This window comes from Anomaloglossus baeobatrachus, chromosome 6, assembly GCF_048569485.1.
Source record: "Anomaloglossus baeobatrachus isolate aAnoBae1 chromosome 6, aAnoBae1.hap1, whole genome shotgun sequence".
NCBI classification, from domain to species: Eukaryota; Metazoa; Chordata; class Amphibia; order Anura; family Aromobatidae; genus Anomaloglossus; species Anomaloglossus baeobatrachus.
The window spans coordinates 70,339,774-70,359,595 of record NC_134358.1 but is presented as its reverse complement, the minus strand read 5'-3'; the positions used below and the strand labels follow the sequence as shown (position 1 = coordinate 70,359,595).

The following is a 19,822-nucleotide window of genomic DNA, read 5'->3' as shown; positions in this document are numbered from 1 at the left end:
GTCAATGGGTCTGACCACTAGAGTCCTGCACCTGTACGAAGTCATTCAGTATCTTGACAGTTTAATAGGCCCGGTTGCTAGTGTTCTGTCCTCTGGTTCCTATTGTCTGGGGCCACTATATTCGAGGATCGGTCTCTAGTTACAATGCTGTCCACACCCTGTGTCTCCGGCCACAGTTGAAGCTCACACTATCTTGCATTCTGTCTCTTTCGTCCATTGCCATAAACCACAAGCTGTATGCAACCTTCACGACCCACTGCCTCTACATGGGCCTTCACTGACTCTTCTAGGATAAGCTGTCACTTTCCCTTTTAGCCGACGCCTCCTAGGGTGGGCTAGTCCCAACACTTTACTTCTGGCCCTGAAGTCCAGCAACTTCCTTACTAAACATCCTCATATAAATACTATACATTACACCATCAACATTACATTCCTACACCCACATTATTACACTCTATATCACAATGCAATACAACTTACATGAAACAATATTTACAAAAGATGCAAGACATTATTCACATTACAGTATAACACAGCACACTGACGCAATTGGTGTCTTCAGGGGAAGAAATGTGATAGCCATTGTCCACTATTCTTACATTCCTCTGCTCTTTACCCATGGTCGTCCTCGACACACAAACCACATCATACAAAATATAAATAACAATAGTCGCTGTTCCAGGAGCTGAATAACATCTTCCTCTTTTGGGTTGGCCTGACTCTAATCCCACTGGGTTGGGACCCTGGAACTAAGTGTAAAAGTCCTGTTACTGGGGGGCCCATAGGCCAACGCAACACAACACACGGCCCTCACAAATCGCGGGCAGAGTCCCTGAGGGGTGATGTCCAGGATGGCGTGGGTCAGAATCCATCAGGGGCTTGGGACAAAGTCTATAGGGCATTAAAGCACAGTCCATGGGGGCTTTGGGACAAAGGGGTACTTTGTGTCGCGGGCGGAGGAGGGGATGCCGCGCTCTCCCACTGCTCGGGTCCGGCTGCCGCTGCTGCTGCGGCCTCTGCTGCTCGGTGGCTCGAGCGATGGGACGGATCCCGGGGACTCGAGCGGCGTTCCTCGCCCGTGAGTGAAAAGGGGTGGTTTGGGTTTTGGGGATATTGTCCGTGACGCCACCCACGGTTGTGGTGATTGTGTGGACACCACCACTGCTCTGTATGGGGATCCCGGGAGCGGTGACAGGGAGCAGCTTTGTTGTTATTTCTTCCCTCCGTGGGTAGGGGGTTGGTTGTCCCGGGGCCCGGTGATGGGGTAGGGGTGGATGGCAGGCCGGGTGCGGGGCCTGGTGAGGTGCAGGGTCGCGGGGGCAGCGCTGTGCCGTACGGCACGGTGGTACTCACTCAGCCTGAGACGTTGACACAGTTCTCGGTAAAACACACGGCTGGAAAGACGGTTCCCACGGACGGCTGCTGTTGCTTTTCCCCGGTAGTTAACGGTGACTGTCTCTTTCCCTGCACCTTGTGTGATGTTGGTAGCGATGGATTCCCACCGGTAACCCAATCCCCGACTTGGATATGGGCCGGAAGAGCCCCTCTTTGCCCGCAGGCGCTGGCCCTGAGAAACTGGTGCCTTGGCGGTGGCGGTGTCTCTCTCATACGGTTGGACTGTTGCCTTCAATCGGGACTTAGTTGTTTGGAGACCCGGAGGTCCCCTTCACTGACGGATTTGGCAAATTCACGGCGACTCCTAGCCTTGCCGGGATCCGAAAGGCCCCTGCCAATGGTGCTGGCTTCTCTTTGTATACCGGTCCGGTACCGCCGGGCCACCACCTGTCCACGGTCCTTTCAGCAACCTCCGATCAGCCTCCACTGCAGACGGTCACCGCCGTCTGCTAACCTTGCTGTCTCAGTCCGGGGCACACACCCGGACCAACTTCAGGCTTTCAAACTGTCACTTTCCTCTTTTCACTTGCTCCTCTACCACTCAACTCCTCTCACTTCCTCCTCCAACACTAATCTGCCTGTGTTTTCTTCCTCCAGGACTGTGAACTCCTTGGTGGGTGGAGACCAACCGCCTGGCTCCACCCCCTGGTGTGGACATCAGCCCCTGGGGAAGGCAACAAGGATTTCTGGTCTAGCTTAGGTGTACCTAACCGGGGTGTAGGGTGTGGTGGTGTCCTTACCTGTGACCCCTGGCTTGCCCAGGGCGTCACATTCCCCCTTAGCAAAATGCAGACCATCCGCGGGCTGCCCGTCCAACACCGGTTTTATTTTTCTGAAAAAGATAAAAAACACATACAAGTAGAATAACATCATCCCACAACGGGAGGCACTTTTCTTAAACGTTGCAAAAACGGTTTTAAACGGTTACGGCTTCCGCTCTCTCCCACCCAAGTAACCTGGCCCTGATGCTGCCCCTAAGAAACAGGCAGCACCCCTTGACCCCAGTCCTGCACCAAGTTACCCGAGCGGGATCTGTCCTTTCCAGGGGACCCACATCCATGGGGAGCCCCTGGAACCCCCAGAGGGTAGCCACCGGTTCCTGTGGTGGCTGGGCCCCAGCCTGCTCCACTGCGGGCCCTCCCTCCAATCTGCCTCTCTGGAGGCGGCAACGGTGGAGCCATAACAACAACATTATTTACAAGCCACTAACGTTTGTGGTTGCCCTGCAAGTTCACGGGCTTGTCCGTAAGGAGTCCCTTACGCAACTTTTAGACGGTCCCCACAGGGACACGGTGCCGGCAACGGCCGGTTCAATCACAGTAGCATGTTAATCAGATGAGGCTTCGGTAATCATTTTCATCACTTTCAAAAACTTTTCTAAACTTTGAAAACACACAGGTGGTCCCAACGGGGACGGTGCAACGGCACTCCGCTGCCCTTACTGTGCACTTTCGTCCTCCCCACCCGACTCTGGGTGGAAGAACACGGGCACCAGCCCCTCCAGAGCATAGCAAGCGCGGCGAGGAAGGGCCGCCCGATACCCGTTGTTCCCACTCCGGGGGATGTAAGTGGCCTCCATGTCATGCAGAGCGACGACTCCTTCATCTTCTTCTGAAACGGGCTCGGTGTCAGGCGCGGAATCCCTATCGTCCGCCCCTGCGCCAGGCGGGTTGCCGCCAGCTGCCGCAGCTTCCAGGCTCGCTACTCTCTCGGCCACTGTTACAAAGGGGTGTACACCCGACGGGCCAGGTGCAGCGCAGTGCACGGGCAAGGAGGACGGAGGCGGCATGGGGGCCAGGGGTAGACCGGGTCCCTCAGCCGCAACGGCCGGTCCCTCGGGGACACAGGGGCGTGGGTCACTCACCAGCTCCTCCATCATGGCCTCCATTCCATACACCCGTGCAACTGCAGCTACCTCCTCCACCTCTGCGGTCCACTGCTCCATCAGCCTACAGATCTGGCTCCGGTAGTGTTGGCAGATCCCTGCCGTTCGGGCCCTCAGCCATGCCGCTGTCCCGGGCACCGGCTCGGTAGCCTCCGCATAGCTAGGTGGAGCGGACATTCTTTGCAAGGGTCAGCGGATCGTGGGGTTCCGGCGTCCCTGTCTGTACAGCCGCGAGCTACATGCGGCCAGACGCCATTTCGTCCCCCTTAGCCTCTTTCCGGCCCCTCCTCTATCGGGGCGGGGTTTTGGCCTTCGCGCCTCCACTACTCGAGGAGACGCTCGAGCGGGAACTCTACGCGCCAAAGATGGCGGCTTCTGAAATTTTCCGGCCGGACACCTCTGGCGGTAACAAGGCGCACCTCTACCAGACGGCAGAGCGGTAAGATCCTGTTTGTGACGCCAAGTTGTCGCGGGCGGAGGAGGGGACGCCGCGCTCTCCCACTGCTCGGGTCCGGCTGCCGCTGCTGCTGCGGCCTCTGCTGCTCGGTGGCTCGAGCGATGGGCCGGATCCCGGGGACTCGAGCGGCGTTCCTCGCCCATGAGTGAAAAGGGGTGGTTTGGGTTTTGGGGGTATTGTCCGTGACGCCACCCACGGTTGTGGTGATTGTGTGGACACCACCGCTGCTCTGTATGGGGATCCCGGGAGCGGTGACCGGGAGCAGCTTTGTTGTTATTTCTTCCCTCCGTGGGTAGGGGGTTGGTTGTCCCGGGGCCCGGTGATGGGGTAGGGGTGGATGGCAGGCCGCGTGCGGGGCCTGGTGAGGTGCAGGGTCGCGGGGGCAGTGCTGTGCCGTACGGCACGGTGGTACTCACTCAGCCTGAGATGTTGACACAGTTCTCGGTAAAACACACGGCTGGAAAGACGGTTCCCACGGACGGCTGCTGTTGCTTTTCCCCGGTAGTTAACGGTGACTGTCTCTTTCCCTGCACCTTGTGTGATGTTGGTAGCGATGGATTCCCACCGGTAACCCACTCCCCGACTTGGATATGGGCCGGAGGAGCCCCTCTTTGCCCGCAGGCGCTGGCCCTGAGAAACTGGTGCCTTGGCGGTGGCGGTGTCTCTCTCATACGGTTGGACTGTTGCCTTCAATCGGGACTTAGTTGTTTGGAGACCCGGAGGTCCCCTTCACTGACGGATTTGGCAAATTCACGGCGACTCCTAGCCTTGCCGGGATCCGAAAGGCCCCTGCCAATGGTGCTGGCTTCTCTTTGTATACCGGTCCGGTACCGCCGGGCCACCACCCGTCCACGGTCCTTTCAGCAACCTCCAATCAGCCTCCACTGCAGACGGTCACCGCCGTCTGCTAACCTTGCTGTCTCAGTCCGGGGCACACACCCGGACCAACTTCAGGCTTTCAAACTGTCACTTTCCTCTTTTCACTTGCTCCTCTACCACTCAACTCCTCTCACTTTCTCCTCCAACACTAATCTGCCTGTGTTTTCCTTCCTCCAGGACTGTGAACTCCTTGGTGGGTGGAGACCAACCGCCTGGCTCCACCCCCTGGTGTGGACATCAGCCCCCGGGGAAGGTAACAAGGATTTCTGGTCTAGCTTAGGTGTACCTAACCGGGGTGTAGGGTGTGGTGGTGTCCTTACCTGTGACCCCTGGCTTGCCCAGGGCGTCACATTTGCACGTTGCGACATCGCTACTGCGATATCGTCGGGGGTCAAAACGAAAGTGACGCACATCCGGCGCCGGTAACGACGTTGCAACGTGTAAAGCCTAGATGCGCCGATAAACAATCGCAAAAGCGTCGTAAATCGGTGATCTGTGTAGCGTCGGACATTTTCATGTCGCACCAATAGGAGATACGATGTTGTTCCTCGTTACTGCGGCAGCACACATCGCTGTGTGTGAAGCCGCAGGAGCGAGGAACATCTCCTTACCTGCCTCCACCGGCTATGCGGAAGGAAGGAGGTGGGCGGGATGTTTACGTCCCGCTCATCTTCGCCCCTCCGCTTCTATTGGCCGCCTGCCGTGTGACGTCGCTGTGACGCCGCACGACCCGCCCCCTTAGGAAGCAGGCGGGTCGCCGGCCAGAGCGACGTCGCAGGGCAGGTAAGTGCATGTGAAGCTGCCGTAGCAATAATGTTCACTACGGCAGCTATCACAAGATATTGCATGTGCGACGGGGGCGGGTGCTATCGTGCTCGGCATCGCTAGCCTATGCTAGCGATGTCGCAGCGTGCAAAGTACCCCAAAGTCCTAGGGGATATTGAGGCAAAGAGCATGGGTGCATTGGGGCACAGTCCATGACTGGTTGATCAATGTCCTGGGCGAAAGGTGTAGGCCCCTCTTGCTGCTGAGAATCTCTCAGTCCAGCGTGGGGATATGCAACGTGCACAACAAAACTAAGTCAGGGGGTCACTCAAACTTTGGCCAACAAAATATTTACAAAATATGCAAGCCATATTCACATTACAATACAACACAAAACAACATAATGATACGATTGGTGTCTTCAAGGGTAGGAACGCAGTAGCCATTGTTGATCACTCTTACATATGGAGGAATCAGGAGAAACAACTGACAGCTGAACTATTGGCCAAGCAATTGATCAGTTAAACTACAGAACATAGAACCAGCAATCTCTTCTCTCCAAAGGCCCAGTACACATTATATAAAAGTTGGTTGAACCCCACTGATTACCAACCATCTAATGTCTGTAAGGGTATCCTGATTGTTGGAATTTTAATGGCCAAGCCGTTTGGCTGAGAAAAAAGCAGCTGCCAGAGATGCCTGCTCTTATGGAGAACACAGGAACTCTTGATCAAGCCGAACACTCTGGTGTATGTCGGAAAAGAAAGTTGCTATACAGATATACACACAGGAGTGCCAGCAGATATCTAATGTGTATGGCCAGCTTAAAGAGGGCCTGTCACGAGGTCAAACGTTTTGAGTTTTTCATAAAAATGTAAACTGTTAGATTTAGGTGGGCTACACTATGGAAATGAAGAGCCTTGTGTGAAAGAATACAAGCCATTTTGTATTGTATAGAAACCATCTTGTCTTATAACTGAATGATGTCATAGGGTTCAGATAACACTAATGGGCGGGGAAGTTTCACATTTCTGCAGCCACCCCTGTGGTTCTTATAGGTGCATGGTAATTTCTTTGTGTGAGGTACTATATAAGCTGGTCACATGATGTAGTAAAGCAGTAACGTTCAGTACACCATAGATGCTGTGTGCTGTATTGATTTCTCCAAGCGCTTGTAAAACAAATCTTAATAATTTGGAGTCCCAAGGGCATAGAAGCAGAGTATTTCGCTCACACTTGGGATTTCAAATCTTTTATTAATGTCAACATGTTTCTGCACCAGACAAGTGCCTTTTTCAAGGTATAAAAAACATACTTATACTTGTTTTTTATATATTGAGAGGAGACGGTCTGGTGCAAAAATGCTTTGGCATTAAGAAAAAAACATTTGGAATCTCAAGGCTCTTCATTCCTGCAGCGCAGCCCACCTAAACTTGATTGTTTCCACTTTTGCAGTTTTCCAACACCTTCAGGTGAACACTATCATCACTTATACTTTTCTTTTACCAGACGTATTGCCCTATTTTGTGCGCGCTTTTGTCTCTCTCCAGAGCTTCTTTAGTTTTGCTGTTATTTAATTCCTGTTATTTATTCTTTTTTTTTTGGCCTTTTTATTTAGTGCTACTTGTTACCCTTTTTACAAGGGGGCATGGCTCACCAAGTAGTTATGCAAAGCAGCCAAGTACACCCCTCGAAGCCCCCCACTAGAAAACCTTACGAAATGAACCATATTATATCTGTAACTCTATGATAGATTACAAAAGTCACGAATACTTAGGGGGGGGCATCGAGAATAAAATAAGACCAAAAACTGTCCACTCTTGACCTTGTGACAGGTCCTCTTTATGATAGAATGAAAAGTTCTAAATTCTACTGAGAACTTAGAGCTGTAATTAGACTCGTTATTCTCATTAATATGTTCTTTTATCTCCTTCCTGCATTAAACGTTTTATTAGCACCAATTTAACCATTATTCAGACCCATGAAGGGTTTCATGTTGCTCCGTAGTGGTAAAGTCAGCAAGTGCTGGAAAAAGGAAATAAATCGAATTTGAATCTTTTTGTCTATTAACATAATGCCATTAACAATGATGCAGGTCCGCTCTCCTGATAAGGCTGTTTAAAAAAACAAACAAAACAAAAAAACAATTACATTAACAACTGGGTGTTACCAATTTCCAAAAGGGTGTATCCCTACTTAGTCAACATTGATTGGACAATGTCAGGCTTTGTACGGACACACTGCCCCCCAAGCTGGTAACACCCAAAGATTTTTGGAGAAATAACAGAAATGCACAACACATAATCTTAGTAAGAAAATCACCAGAGATGTTTTATGTCACACTGAAGTGCACTTATTTGCTATCTTGGATTTGTCACAAGAGTTGACATTCCCTTTAAATCTGATTTTTTTTTACTAACCCCATTTCTGGACTGTAATATTTGAGACTTAAAGATTTTAACTCTTCCCTGTTTTCTGCCTCCTAGGAATGTACGTTCACCAAGATGCGCTCTCACAGCGCCTTGAGGGTTGTCTTCAGCGGCTCTTTGCGTCTTAAGTGTAAGACTGCCTGCTGCCAGCGCTGGTACTTCACCTTTAATGGAGCCGAGTGTGCTGGTCCTCTACCCATCGAGGCCATTATCTATCTGGATCAAGGCAGCGCAGAACTCAACTCTACAATAAACATTCACCGCACCTCCACAGGTACAATCAAATGAGGTCTGGATGAAGAGAGCTCAGTAATAGAGCCAAGTGTAAAATCACTAAGTTTGCTGCTTTGAAAATTACTGGATCATTGGATGCCGCCAGCTTTAGGGGTACTTTGCACGCTGTGACATCGCTAGCCGATTGTAGCGATGTCGGGCGCAATAGTACCCGCCCTCGTCGCATATGTGATATCTTGTGATAGCTGCCGTAGCAAACATTATCGCTACGGCAGCTTCACACACACTTACCTACCCTGCGATGTCGCTCTGGCCGGCGAACCGCCTCCTTCCTAAGGGGGCGGGTCGTGCGGCGTCACACGGCAGGCGGCCAATAGAAGCGGAGGGGCGGACATGAGTGGGACGTAAACATCCCGCCCACCTCCTTCCTTCCTCGTTGCAGGCGGGACGCAGGTAAGGCGATGTTCCTCGCTCCTGCCGCTTCATACACAGCGATGTGTGCTGCCGCAGGAACAAGGAACAACATCGTTCCTGTCGCTGCAGCGAAATTATGGAAATGACCGACACTACACAGATCACCGATTTTCGATGCTTTTGCGATGGTTTATCGGTGCTTCTAGGCTTTACACGTTACGACGTCGTTACCGGCACCGTCGTTCGATTTGACTTTGACGAGATCGCAGTAGCGATGTCTCAACGTGCAAAGTACCCCTTAGAGTCCCTGTGCCTATCTCATGCTACAGAGGCAAATCTACCTCTCTCCACCAGCAGCATGGGAGACTGCTCAGTTGGCGGCCAGAGAATGACCATACCGCAGAACCAAATGGTCAATCTTCAAGAGCACATGTATGCTCCTGGACAAAGCAGATAAGAGCACTCCTCTCACTAAGAATCGATCAGTGAGCTCATTCTGGAGGGATTTTTTTTTTACTTTTATGTCTTTTTCCAAGCTCCACTCATATTATTTGTAATTACAAACTACATCAACGAGGAGCTGAACTTTAATGTGATCATAAACAATCTGAGAGGAGTTCAGTAGAAAACAAAAGAGTTAGAAACATTCCCATCTGAATCAGCTCACTCACAGATTTTCAGTTAACTCCTTCTGCAGCCAGCAATGTGTAGAGAAACAAATAGGTTGTAAAATCCAAACAATGCAAAATTTTAAATGATTTCCAACTTTAAAAATAATCTTAACCCAAATGCATGGCTTTAAAGAAGCACTTCAATCAAAGTTTGTATCCTCTTAATATACTGCTCAAAAAAATAAAGGGAATACCAAAATACAACATCCTTGTTTAAGTGTTCCCTTTATTTTTTGAGCAGTATATATTGTAGTCATCATATTACATAGCACTATATACTTACAATTGCTCATTTTGCCTTTCTACCCAGTAAATTCTTCAGTTTCTTATTAGATCTATGACAAGATTAAAAACAGACTATTTGAAACCTTCTAAACTCTATGTAGAAACATATATTCTATTTTCCCTACATGAGTCATCAACAGACCTACAAAGTGTTTTCAGTTATATAGATTTGTAGTCTAATGATGACTCATGCAGGGAAAAGAAAACGCCTGTTTTTCATAAAGTGTAGAAGGATTCAGCTAGTCTGTTTTAATCTCATAATGACATGAACCTAAAGGAAAAAGAAGAATTAACTGGGTAGAAAGGCAAAATGAGCAATTTTAATTAAAAATTATTTTTAAAGTTGGAATTCATCTAGAATTTTGAACTATTTGGCTTTTACAAGCTCCTTGTTTTTCTACACTTTGCTGGTTGCTGAAAACTTTGATGCTTCTTTAAGTAAAAAGAAAAAATATACACAAGCAGTTGTCCATATTCTTTAAATGGGATGAAATTACAATACCAGACACAGGCGTTTTTGTTTTAATGCAAAAATGCAAATCCTTTTTTTAGATGACCCATTCAAGTGTTCATATATCTCATTGTTGCTTTCTTGATTTGTGTTCGCTGTTTCTGATTTGTGTATTTTTAATATTTACCAATGAATGACGAAAAAAATCACATAAAACAAAAAGTTTTTTACAAATTTGTTTTCAACTTTTAATTTTTTACTTTATTTCTTTTTTATTTATTTTCCAAGTTCTTTTTTCTAATCTTTTATTTTTGCTTTTATTTCTTTTTTATTTATTTTACAAATTCTTTTTTCTACTTTAATTTTTGCTTTTATTTCTTTGTTTTTACAAAATCTTTTTTTCTACTCTTTTATTTTTGCCTTTATTTCTTTTTGATTTATTTTGCAAGTTCTTTTTTTCTACTCTTACTTTTGCCTTTATTTCTTTTTGATTTATTTTACAAGTTCTTTTTTTTGTACTCTTTTACTTTTGCCTTTATTGTTTATTTATTTTACAAGTTCTTTTTTCTACTCTTTTATTTTTGCCTTTTTATTTATTTTATCTTTTTTCTTTCTAGTGGAAGGACTGTGTGAGGGGATCAGCTCTGGACTGGTTGATGTCGCAGTCTGGGTGGGCACATGTTCGGACTACCCCAGAGGAGACGCCTCGACCGGATGGAACTCTGTGTCACGGATCATTATTGAAGAGCTACCCAAATAAAAATGGGAAAAAAAATAAACACATTTCCTGTTAGAATTTTGAAAATGGAATTATTAGGAATTCTTACCGCTAAAGACGACCATTGGGGAGGGGTTTTCTATGTACTGTATGAATACTATGATACGGTGCTACTTACTAATAATAAACCATTGTCTGAGCTGCCTTCCGGGAAATTGCAGGACAATTTTACGTTTTCAGCTCTTGGTAATTAGAATGTCAGTATGGAATTTTTATATCTTGTAATCATTTATGGTCGGATTTTTTTTTTCTTACAAGTTTTGTTTTTAATAAAAGATAAAATTCATAAGATGAATTGTAAGAGGAGGGATATGTGTCACACCCTACACATATTGGGTATTATACTTCACGCATTGCATACTGGTTTTATTGAGATCCATCTAAGGGTATGTTCACACACACCTGCATGTTTTTCAAATTGAATCTGTCAAAACTTTAAGAAAAACTTAAAGGGCCTCTGTCAGCAGGTTTCTGTAATGTAATCTGAAGACAGTCTGCTGCAAGAGTTAGGGTACCGTCACACTTTAGCGACGCTCCAGCGATCCCACCAGCGATCTGACCTGGTCAGGATCGATGGTGCGTCGCTACATGGTCGCTGGTGAGCTGTCAATCAGGCAGATCTCACCAGCGACCAGTGACCAGCCCCCAGCGACGCGTGGAAGCGATGCTGCGCTTGGTAACTAAGAAAACCTACAGGAAAACACTGAAACACATGTTGTAAAAACAATAATGTTTATTATTGAATCAATAAGTATAAAAAATTACAAAAAAGAATTGTAAAAAAAAGAGGGGAGAGGGAGAATACAAAACAGTGGTTATACAAAATAGCCCCCAGTAGGTCACCCAATGCTTGCAAAAAGGATATGTATACAATCAAAGCATGAATAAATAGGTATACCTATGGAATCATGAAAACCGAACTAGTCCATATAACATGATGTAATCTAAAAATCATATAGAACCATTCATATGGATGTATAAAAGGTGCATAAATTATTAATCATGTAAGGTCATGGTTACCCTAAATGGATATCAAAGGAGTATAGTAAATGCTCCTGACTATAATGGAGGGACTATTGTAAAAGGACAGGTTCAATTAGCATGAGACCATATGTATACAGGAATATGTAGGTGCTCAAAGCCCCACACTGAGGGATGAATTCTTTGAACTTAATGTATTTAAAGTAGACCAACAAATAAGGTCACATCAGGCAAATCTTTATAATGATATATAGAACACAATGTGTTCTCACTGCCAGATGGAGCAGAGATGGAGTATATCAAACATTGATACCTGAAAAAACAGTGCTAAATTTTAGAAATACTGGATCATACCAGCATAAATATATGCAGTGTAAATAAATAAATATATACATGAACACTCCATATATGCTCCATCTAGCTAGAGAACCCACACTATGACCAAGGTAATATATATAGATGTGACCAGTTATAGGACTAGTAAAGTGTATAGTGCTCAGTGAGCTAGTTATTATCAAAGAACCTATATGTGTGAGCACATATAGATATGTATCTTATAGTTCAAAGTTTGACATTTATCAAAGGATAGAAAAGGAGTCAATCTAATAAATACATATATATGGACTCCATTTATAATCCATCAGACCAGGGATTGCTGCATACCTCAATAGTGACAGGCATGGGACATATTAAACATTTGTGTTCATCCACAGCAAAGATGTATATCATGCAGGAATAAAGATATATATTACCAAGTTGGTATTAATAAAAATAGAATGCCCAAAGCACTGAATAATGCCATGTAGGACTATGGCTCCAGGTTAAGTGAAAATATGTCCCTAGAGTCACAAAGAAGCAGATGAACTAGTGGAACTTATCAAATCTGGACCATTCCAAGGCATACACATAAATGTATAGGGTAACAATCAAGGTTTACTTACAAGTAGGGGACCACTGGGAGGCTTCCCAACGCGCGTTTCGCCGTCTTTATCAAGGGAAACGATAAAAAAATAAACACATTTCCTGTTAGAATTTTGAAAATGGAATTATTAGGAATTCTTACCGCTAAAGACGACCATTGGGGAGGGGTTTTCTATGTACTGTATGAATACTATGATACGGTGCTACTTACTAATAATAAACCATTGTCTGAGCTGCCTTCCGGGAAATTGCAGGACAATTTTACGTTTTCAGCTCTTGGTAATTAGAATGTCAGTATGGAATTTTTATATCTTGTAATCATTTATGGTCGGATTTTTTTTTTCTTACAAGTTTTGTTTTTAATAAAAGATAAAATTCATAAGATGAATTGTAAGAGGAGGGATATGTGTCACGTCCTACACATATTGGGTATTATACTTCACGCATTGCATACTGGTTTTTTTGAGATCCATCTAAGGGTATGTTCACACACACCTGCATGTTTTTCAAATTGAATCTGTCAAAACTTTAAGAAAAACTTAAAGGGCCTCTGTCAGCAGGTTTCTGTAATGTAATCTGAAGACAGTCTGCTGCAAGAGTTAGGGTACCGTCACACTTTAGCGACGCTCCAGCGATCCCACCAGCGATCTGACCTGGTCAGGATCGCTGGTGCGTCGCTACATGGTCGCTGGTGAGCTGTCAATCAGGCAGATCTCACCAGCGACCAGTGACCAGCCCCCAGCGACGCGTGGAAGCGATGCTGCGCTTGGTAACTAAGGTAAATATCCGGTAACCAAGCGCTTGGCTACCTGATATTTACCTTGGTTACCAGTGCACACCGCTTAGCGCTGGCTCCCTGCACTCCTAGCCAGAGTACACATTGGGTTAATAAGCAAACCGCTTTGCTTATTAACCCGATGTGTACTCGGCTACTTGTGCAGGGAGCCGGCACTGACAGCCTGAGAGCGGCGAACGCTAGTAACCAAGGTAAATAACGGGTGACCAAGCAAAGGGCTTTGCTTGGTTACCTGATATTTACCTTGGTTACAGCTTACCGCAGGCTGTCAGACGCCGGCTCCCTGCTCCCTGCACATTCAGTTGTTGCTCTCTCGCTGTCACACACAGCGATGTGTGCTTCACAACAGGAGAGCAACGTACAAAAAATTAACCAGCACTGTGTGTAACGATCAGCGATCTCACAGCAGGGGCCAGATCGCTGCTCAGTATCACACACATCGAGATCGCTAATGAGGTCACTGGTGCATCACAAAAACCGTGACTCAGCAGCGATCTCACTATGTGAGAAGTACCCCTTAGGCTATGTGCACACAATGCGTTTTTCTCGGCGTTTTTGCGCGTTTTTCGGGTGCGTTTTTGGCCTCAAAACTGCATGACTTTGCTTCCCCAGCAAAGTCTATGAGTTTTCATTTTTGCTGTCCCCACACAGCGTTTTTTTTCAGCTGCGTTTTTGTGGTACCACAAAAACGCAGCATGTCAATTATTCCCGCGTTTTTCACTGCGCTTTTCATCCATTGAGTGCAATGGGATGTTGAAAGACGCAATGAGAAACGCAAATAGCTGCGTTTTGGTGCGTTTTGAAGACCAAAAACGCAGCTATAAACGCAGGAGGTGGGTAGTAAAGTGACGTGTACAGGAAGAGGATTCCTTCTGTCAGTATATACAGAAGCGTGAATCCTCCCGGTACCGTCACCATCGCGTCCACCTCCCGTCCTGTGCATGTATGCTGCCGTGCGGCGCCATGTACAGGCAGGAGGTGGAAGCGGCTGCGAAAACAAAAGTTAACAGTAGGAAAAAAAAAAAAAAGTTATACTCACCTGTCTGCAGCCTCCCGGTGCCATGCCTGCTCCCATCTCCTCTCACGGTATCGCCACCCCCGCTCCGGCTGTGTGCAGACGGCCGGGACACCTCCGATGGATGCAGGACCTGGCGATGGATCACCTGATGCAGTCACCTGACGCATCAGCTGATCGTAAGTATCGCGGTGACGCGGGCGCCCGGCCGGTATCAGCGGATGCGTCAGGAGACTTCATCCCTGATTACCGGCAGCTGCTGCAGCGATCGGACGGGATCAGACTCCCTCCCCATCGCCCCAGGAGCTGCCGGTAATCAGCACATAAGTGAGTATTATTTTTTTTACTTTTTTTTGCACCGATGCATCAGCTGATTGTATAAACGGCTTTTATACAATCAGCTGATGTGTGATGTGATTCAGGCACTTGATCCTGACACATCATCTGATCGCTTTGCCTTCCAGCAAACCGATCAGATGATATTGGATCCGGATTGGACGGCGCGGGACCCTAACCCAGGATTACTGCGGAGGGGGGGTTCTTTATTTCAATAAAGATGGAGTCACTAATTGTGTTGTGTTTTATTTCTAATAAAAATATTTTTCTGTGTTGTTTTTTTTTTATCTTTACTAGAAATTCATGGTGGCCATGTCTAATATTGGCGTGACACCATGAATTTCGGGCTTAGGGCTAGCTGATAATATACAGCTAGCCCTAACTCCATTATTACCTAGCTAGCCACCCGGCTTCAGGGCAGCTGGAAGAGTTGGATACAGCGCCAGAAGATGGCGCTTCTATGAAAGTGCCATTTTCTGGGGTAGCTGCGGGACTGCAATTCACAGCGGGGGTGCCCAGAAAGCATGGGCACCCTGCACTGTGGATTCCAATCCCCAGCTGCCTAGTTGTACCCGGCTGGACTCAAAAATTGGGCGAAGCTCACGTCATTTTTTTTTAAAATTATTTCATGAAATTCATGAAATAATTTAAAAAAAAAGGGCTTCCCTATATTTTTGGTTCCCAGCCGGGTACAAATAGGCAGCTGGGGGTTGGGGGCAGCCCGTACCTGCCTGCTGTACCCGGCTAGTATACAAAAATATGGCGAAGCCCACGTCATTTTTTTTGTTTGGGGGGGCAAAGAAATCCTGCATACAGTCCTGGAAGGAGGATGCTGAGCCTTGTAGGTCTGCTCCCCCTGACTCTCCCTCAAGCATATAGTCCTGGATGGAGCATGCTGAGCCTTGTAGTTCTGCAGCTGCTGTCTGCTCTCCTGCATACACTATTGGATGGAATATGCTGAGCCTTGTAGTTCTGCAGCTGTCTGCTCTTCTGCATACACTAGTGGAGAATGAAGAACACATTGAAGAAGGAAATGACATCAGACCTTTTTTTTTTTGTTCACTGATAAAAAAACGCATAAAGACGCAGTGAGCAAAAACGCAGCAAAACAACGCACCAAATCGCGGCAAAACGCGTGCGTTTTTTGCCGCGTTTTTTTCGACGCAGGTGCGTTTTTCTGCGTTTTTAGCGGCCAAAAACGCACAAAAACGCAGCGTCAAAAAGACGCACTGTGTGCACATAGCCTTAAAGCACAGACTTCAGCCCTGTGTCTGTTATCTCACAGTCTTATTTTTGTTTACCGGCAATGTTAGCTTAAGCCTGTTATCTTTATCATTAGTGGGTCTCAGCAGTGGGTGAGTTGTAGTGGGACTCCACTCCCTCTGTGATTAGCAGCTTCTGTCTATGGAAATGTGCATTGAAAGCCTGGTGTGGGCGGCTCTCTCAGGACTGCTACATATAAATTCACAAATCTTTCACTGTGTCAGAAAAGCTGCAGCCACTAATCTAAGTGATACATCATTGAACTCAGGGCCTCTCTGCCTTTTTTTCCTGTAAAGTGCTTATTTTTCGGCTTCTGCAGTTGATCCAGTAGTCATATAGCAGGGGTTTTTTTTAAGCAGAAGATCTCAAGAATTGACATGTTGCTCCTTTTTACAGGTAGAAAAAAAACACCACCATGTGCACTAGTCACGCGTTTTCCCATTGAAATGCATAGGAAGCTTTTTTAAAGAATATTTGTTTTTTTTTGTTTTTTTAGTGTATTTTGGATCAGAATCTGTTTCTAAATCCACTTTATGGTTTACACAGAGGGTTTTTACGTGGATTTTCATGTGAATTCTGTTTCAAAATTCTCATGAAATCCCACTTCAAATAGTCAAATACTCTTGGAATAAGCATCCTATTCATTTCAATGGGAAAGCACACCTAGAATGCTTCAAAATCGACTCAAAAGAAAAAAAAAAAGCCTCATATACAAAAACTATGTAAAAAAAAACAAACAAAAAACACTAACAAAGTATGCCCAAAAAATCCTTGCACCCTAATTCATCAAGTCGTTTTTTACAAAAAACTGCTTGCAACTTAAATAAAAAAAAAACTTTTGGAATTTTTACACCAATCCCAGACAGCACCACCAACTTTTTGAAACAAAGGCTGAGATTGGGAGGGATAGGACACTAGGACACGGTAGGTGCACCAGCTAAATTAGTTTGTCACGGACTTTCCTCTGTTGCAGAGTTTTGTGACATGTTCTGGGTCAGAATCTTGCTTTATCTTGTGGGACTCTGTTTATTAAATTGATTCCCTTTCCTTTGGGGAGGAGAGGGTTAATGTCAGTTTTCCTTCCAGCAGCCTTCCCCCTTTTATGTTGTTTCCCCTCATGCACTTTTAGTGGCTCCTTTGAGCAGGATTGCCATGTGTATGAGTAGTTGTTGTAGTTGTTACCCGTCTTGTCTATATTTGTCGGTGGGGTAGTTGACTTTGGTTCTTGCCCCTTCCCCCGGGTGGTGGGTTGGGGGGGGGGATCTTCTCATCAGGGACAAGGACAGGAGATAGGGAGTAGGTTGGAGGCCTGGACCTTCCTACTTTTTAAAGGTACCTCCGGGTGTTAGGCTATGTGCGCACGTTGCGTACTGTCCCTGCAGAAATTTCTGCAGCGATTTGAACAGCACACGTGCGCTTCAAATCGCTGCAGAAACAGTCCGTAATGAAAAAAAAAAAGCCGATTCCATGCGCTCTGAGTGTAGCCCCTCCCATAGACAGAGCAGGAGCTGCAGGCAGAGCGCACAGAAGAAGTGACATGTCACTTCTTAGAACGCGCGCTTCGGGCAGCAGCCGAAGCGCTGCGCTCTAATACGTCACGTGCGCACGTCTCCTGCATAATCTTCATAGATTACGCTGGGGACGCAGGATGCATGCAGTTACGCTGTGGTGCAGATCGCAGTGTAACTGCATGCAATTATGCAACGTGCACACATAGCCTTAGGTTGAGCGCAGGGGCCCCAGCCTTAGGGCCAGCACAGGCTTCCCTGTGTTCCCTGGGCATCCAATGACATAGTTAATGTGGTGGCACGCGCAGTTGAAAGGGGAGCATGCAGATTTTTTTCTTTTACATCTACCCATGTGCCCCTGCCGCTCATAGCCTTCTCCATAGTGTCTTCAATAACATTGTCGTACGAGCATGTGCAGACTTTGGTGCTATTTTAATGAAGAAAGAAGTGCTGTGGCAATGCGCATGCACCACGAACCGCAATAATGGCGGCGCTATATTTAAATAAAGAAAAGGAGGCACGCCATAGAGGACGCAGAAGGGATATACACCGAAGACTCGACCCACAAAGGTCAGCACCGCAGCACATGCCAAAGTGCAGGGCATTTCTGGAACTTTGATTAAAGATATTTCTGCAACCAAGCATCCGATCTTTCTACCACAGGTATGCCTGGATTCAGCATCTTACTGCCTGCATGGCACTGCCTTTACTTCATATAGCAAAATCCTGCTGGTTAGTTCCCTTTAATGACAGGAAAGAAGCCTTTTTGACTTTGCATCAAATTCATAAACTGCCTTTTTATGAATTTGGTGCAATAAACATCAATGTGATAACCATAAGACAAAAAAGTATCTTTAAATAAATAAAAATGATTGAATGGCTGCAAAATTTTTGCAGAATTTAGTAACTTTTGCCAATTAGATGCAAGTTCCAAGCAGCTCCGCCAAAAAGCAAAAAGCGTGGTGCTGGGAAGAGGAGACAGGGAAGGACGAGGAAATGCCTGTCAAATTTATGCAACGTGTCAATGTTTCTTACTCATGAAATGTTACTGCAGTCTCTACAAACCGGAGTACCATATTTGTAAGGTGTCAAATCATATTTGTAGGGAATCAAACAACTGAGGTATAAGAACATAGACTGTAACCACATCTACGAGTTATTTTTTCTTTTCAAAGTAACAGACAGTTCAGTGGAATCTGGAAGACCACATTGGAGGTCATTGGTATCCTATAGTTTCCGGTAGTAAGGGTCATGTGACGGATATAGCGCTACATCAGGAAAACCGGCAAAGCATCAGAGCCGGCTATCAGTCAGTACAGGGGGCGCGGTTACAGTTGCAGCTCACTATACACAATGGTGACTGAATCTGCGGCGGCGCCTCCCCTGCACCTGGAAGCTGAACGCTGCCGGGAGGAATAAAGTTAATTTCCTCCGGCAGTGGGTTTTCAGTGCAGGCTTCAGTCAGTTTCAGAATGCCATTAAGCTGCAGATTAACCCCATATCCGTAAATTAAGTGTTTGTTTTTTTTAAGTAGTCGTTGTAGTTGTTACCCCTCACTAGTTTATATATACAGTTAAAGGGAACGTGTCATTCCCTTTAACTGTATCTATAAACTAGTGAGTGGATTAAAATACAACCGGCCTGAAGAGTGGACCAGTCACTTTTTTTAGCCACTTTACCGTTTTTGATGCCTGAAGTGGTTAAAAGGAAGCTCACAAAGAGTGAGCATATGAATAGCAAGTCGCTTTAACATTGCTGCGCATATATTAATTCTTTTTAGCATTATTAAAGGGGTTGTCCAGTCTAGAATGTAAAGTCTGCAGTCACTCTGTATGACTGCAGACTGGTAAATCCTCTCAGTGCACACACTGTACAGTGTCATGGCTGGGAACAGAGGTCACTTGACAGCAAGTATGCAGACTCCTAGCCAGAACCAGACTAGTGGGTGCCGGGCAGTCGTTTCCGGCTGTTACCAGCGAATCCTCAGAGTCCCAACAGTGACTGCAGAGAGTTTTTAACGTAGACCAACAACCCCTTTAAGTGCTTTTTCAGGTGGATATCAGACAGAATCTGCCTGAGAAAGATGCTGTGTGCACATGCCCTTAGAAGGTCTGAGATAATGATCCTAGTATCAGGCCAACAGAAGCTCTTGGTCCATGGAGTATGATGCCCTCACAATACACTCCCCGACACATAGTATTATGCCCCCAAAAGGTCCCCCACACACAGTATGATGTTCCCAGAGAAACTACGACACAGAATAATGCCTCATGTCTCCTACACAGTATTTATCATGCCCCCATAGTTCCCACACACACACAGTATGATGCCCCCATAGTCCCCCCCGCCCAAACACACA

General features: G+C 46.2%; 1 protein-coding gene across 3 annotated transcripts in view; it reads left to right on the top strand.

Moving 5' to 3' along the window:
• CTHRC1 (collagen triple helix repeat containing 1) overlaps positions 1-10,879 on the top strand; it is a 94,830-nt gene extending 83,951 nt beyond the window's left edge. For all 3 annotated transcript variants that reach the window (XM_075316222.1, XM_075316219.1, XM_075316221.1), the window contains exons 3-4: positions 7,868-8,084; positions 10,483-10,879. In XM_075316222.1, coding sequence (XP_075172337.1) covers positions 7,868-8,084; positions 10,483-10,625 — 360 coding nt within the window. In that variant the 3' untranslated portion in view covers positions 10,626-10,879. The remainder of the gene's footprint in view (positions 1-7,867; positions 8,085-10,482) is intronic.
• Positions 10,880-19,822: the final 8,943 nt, after the last annotated feature.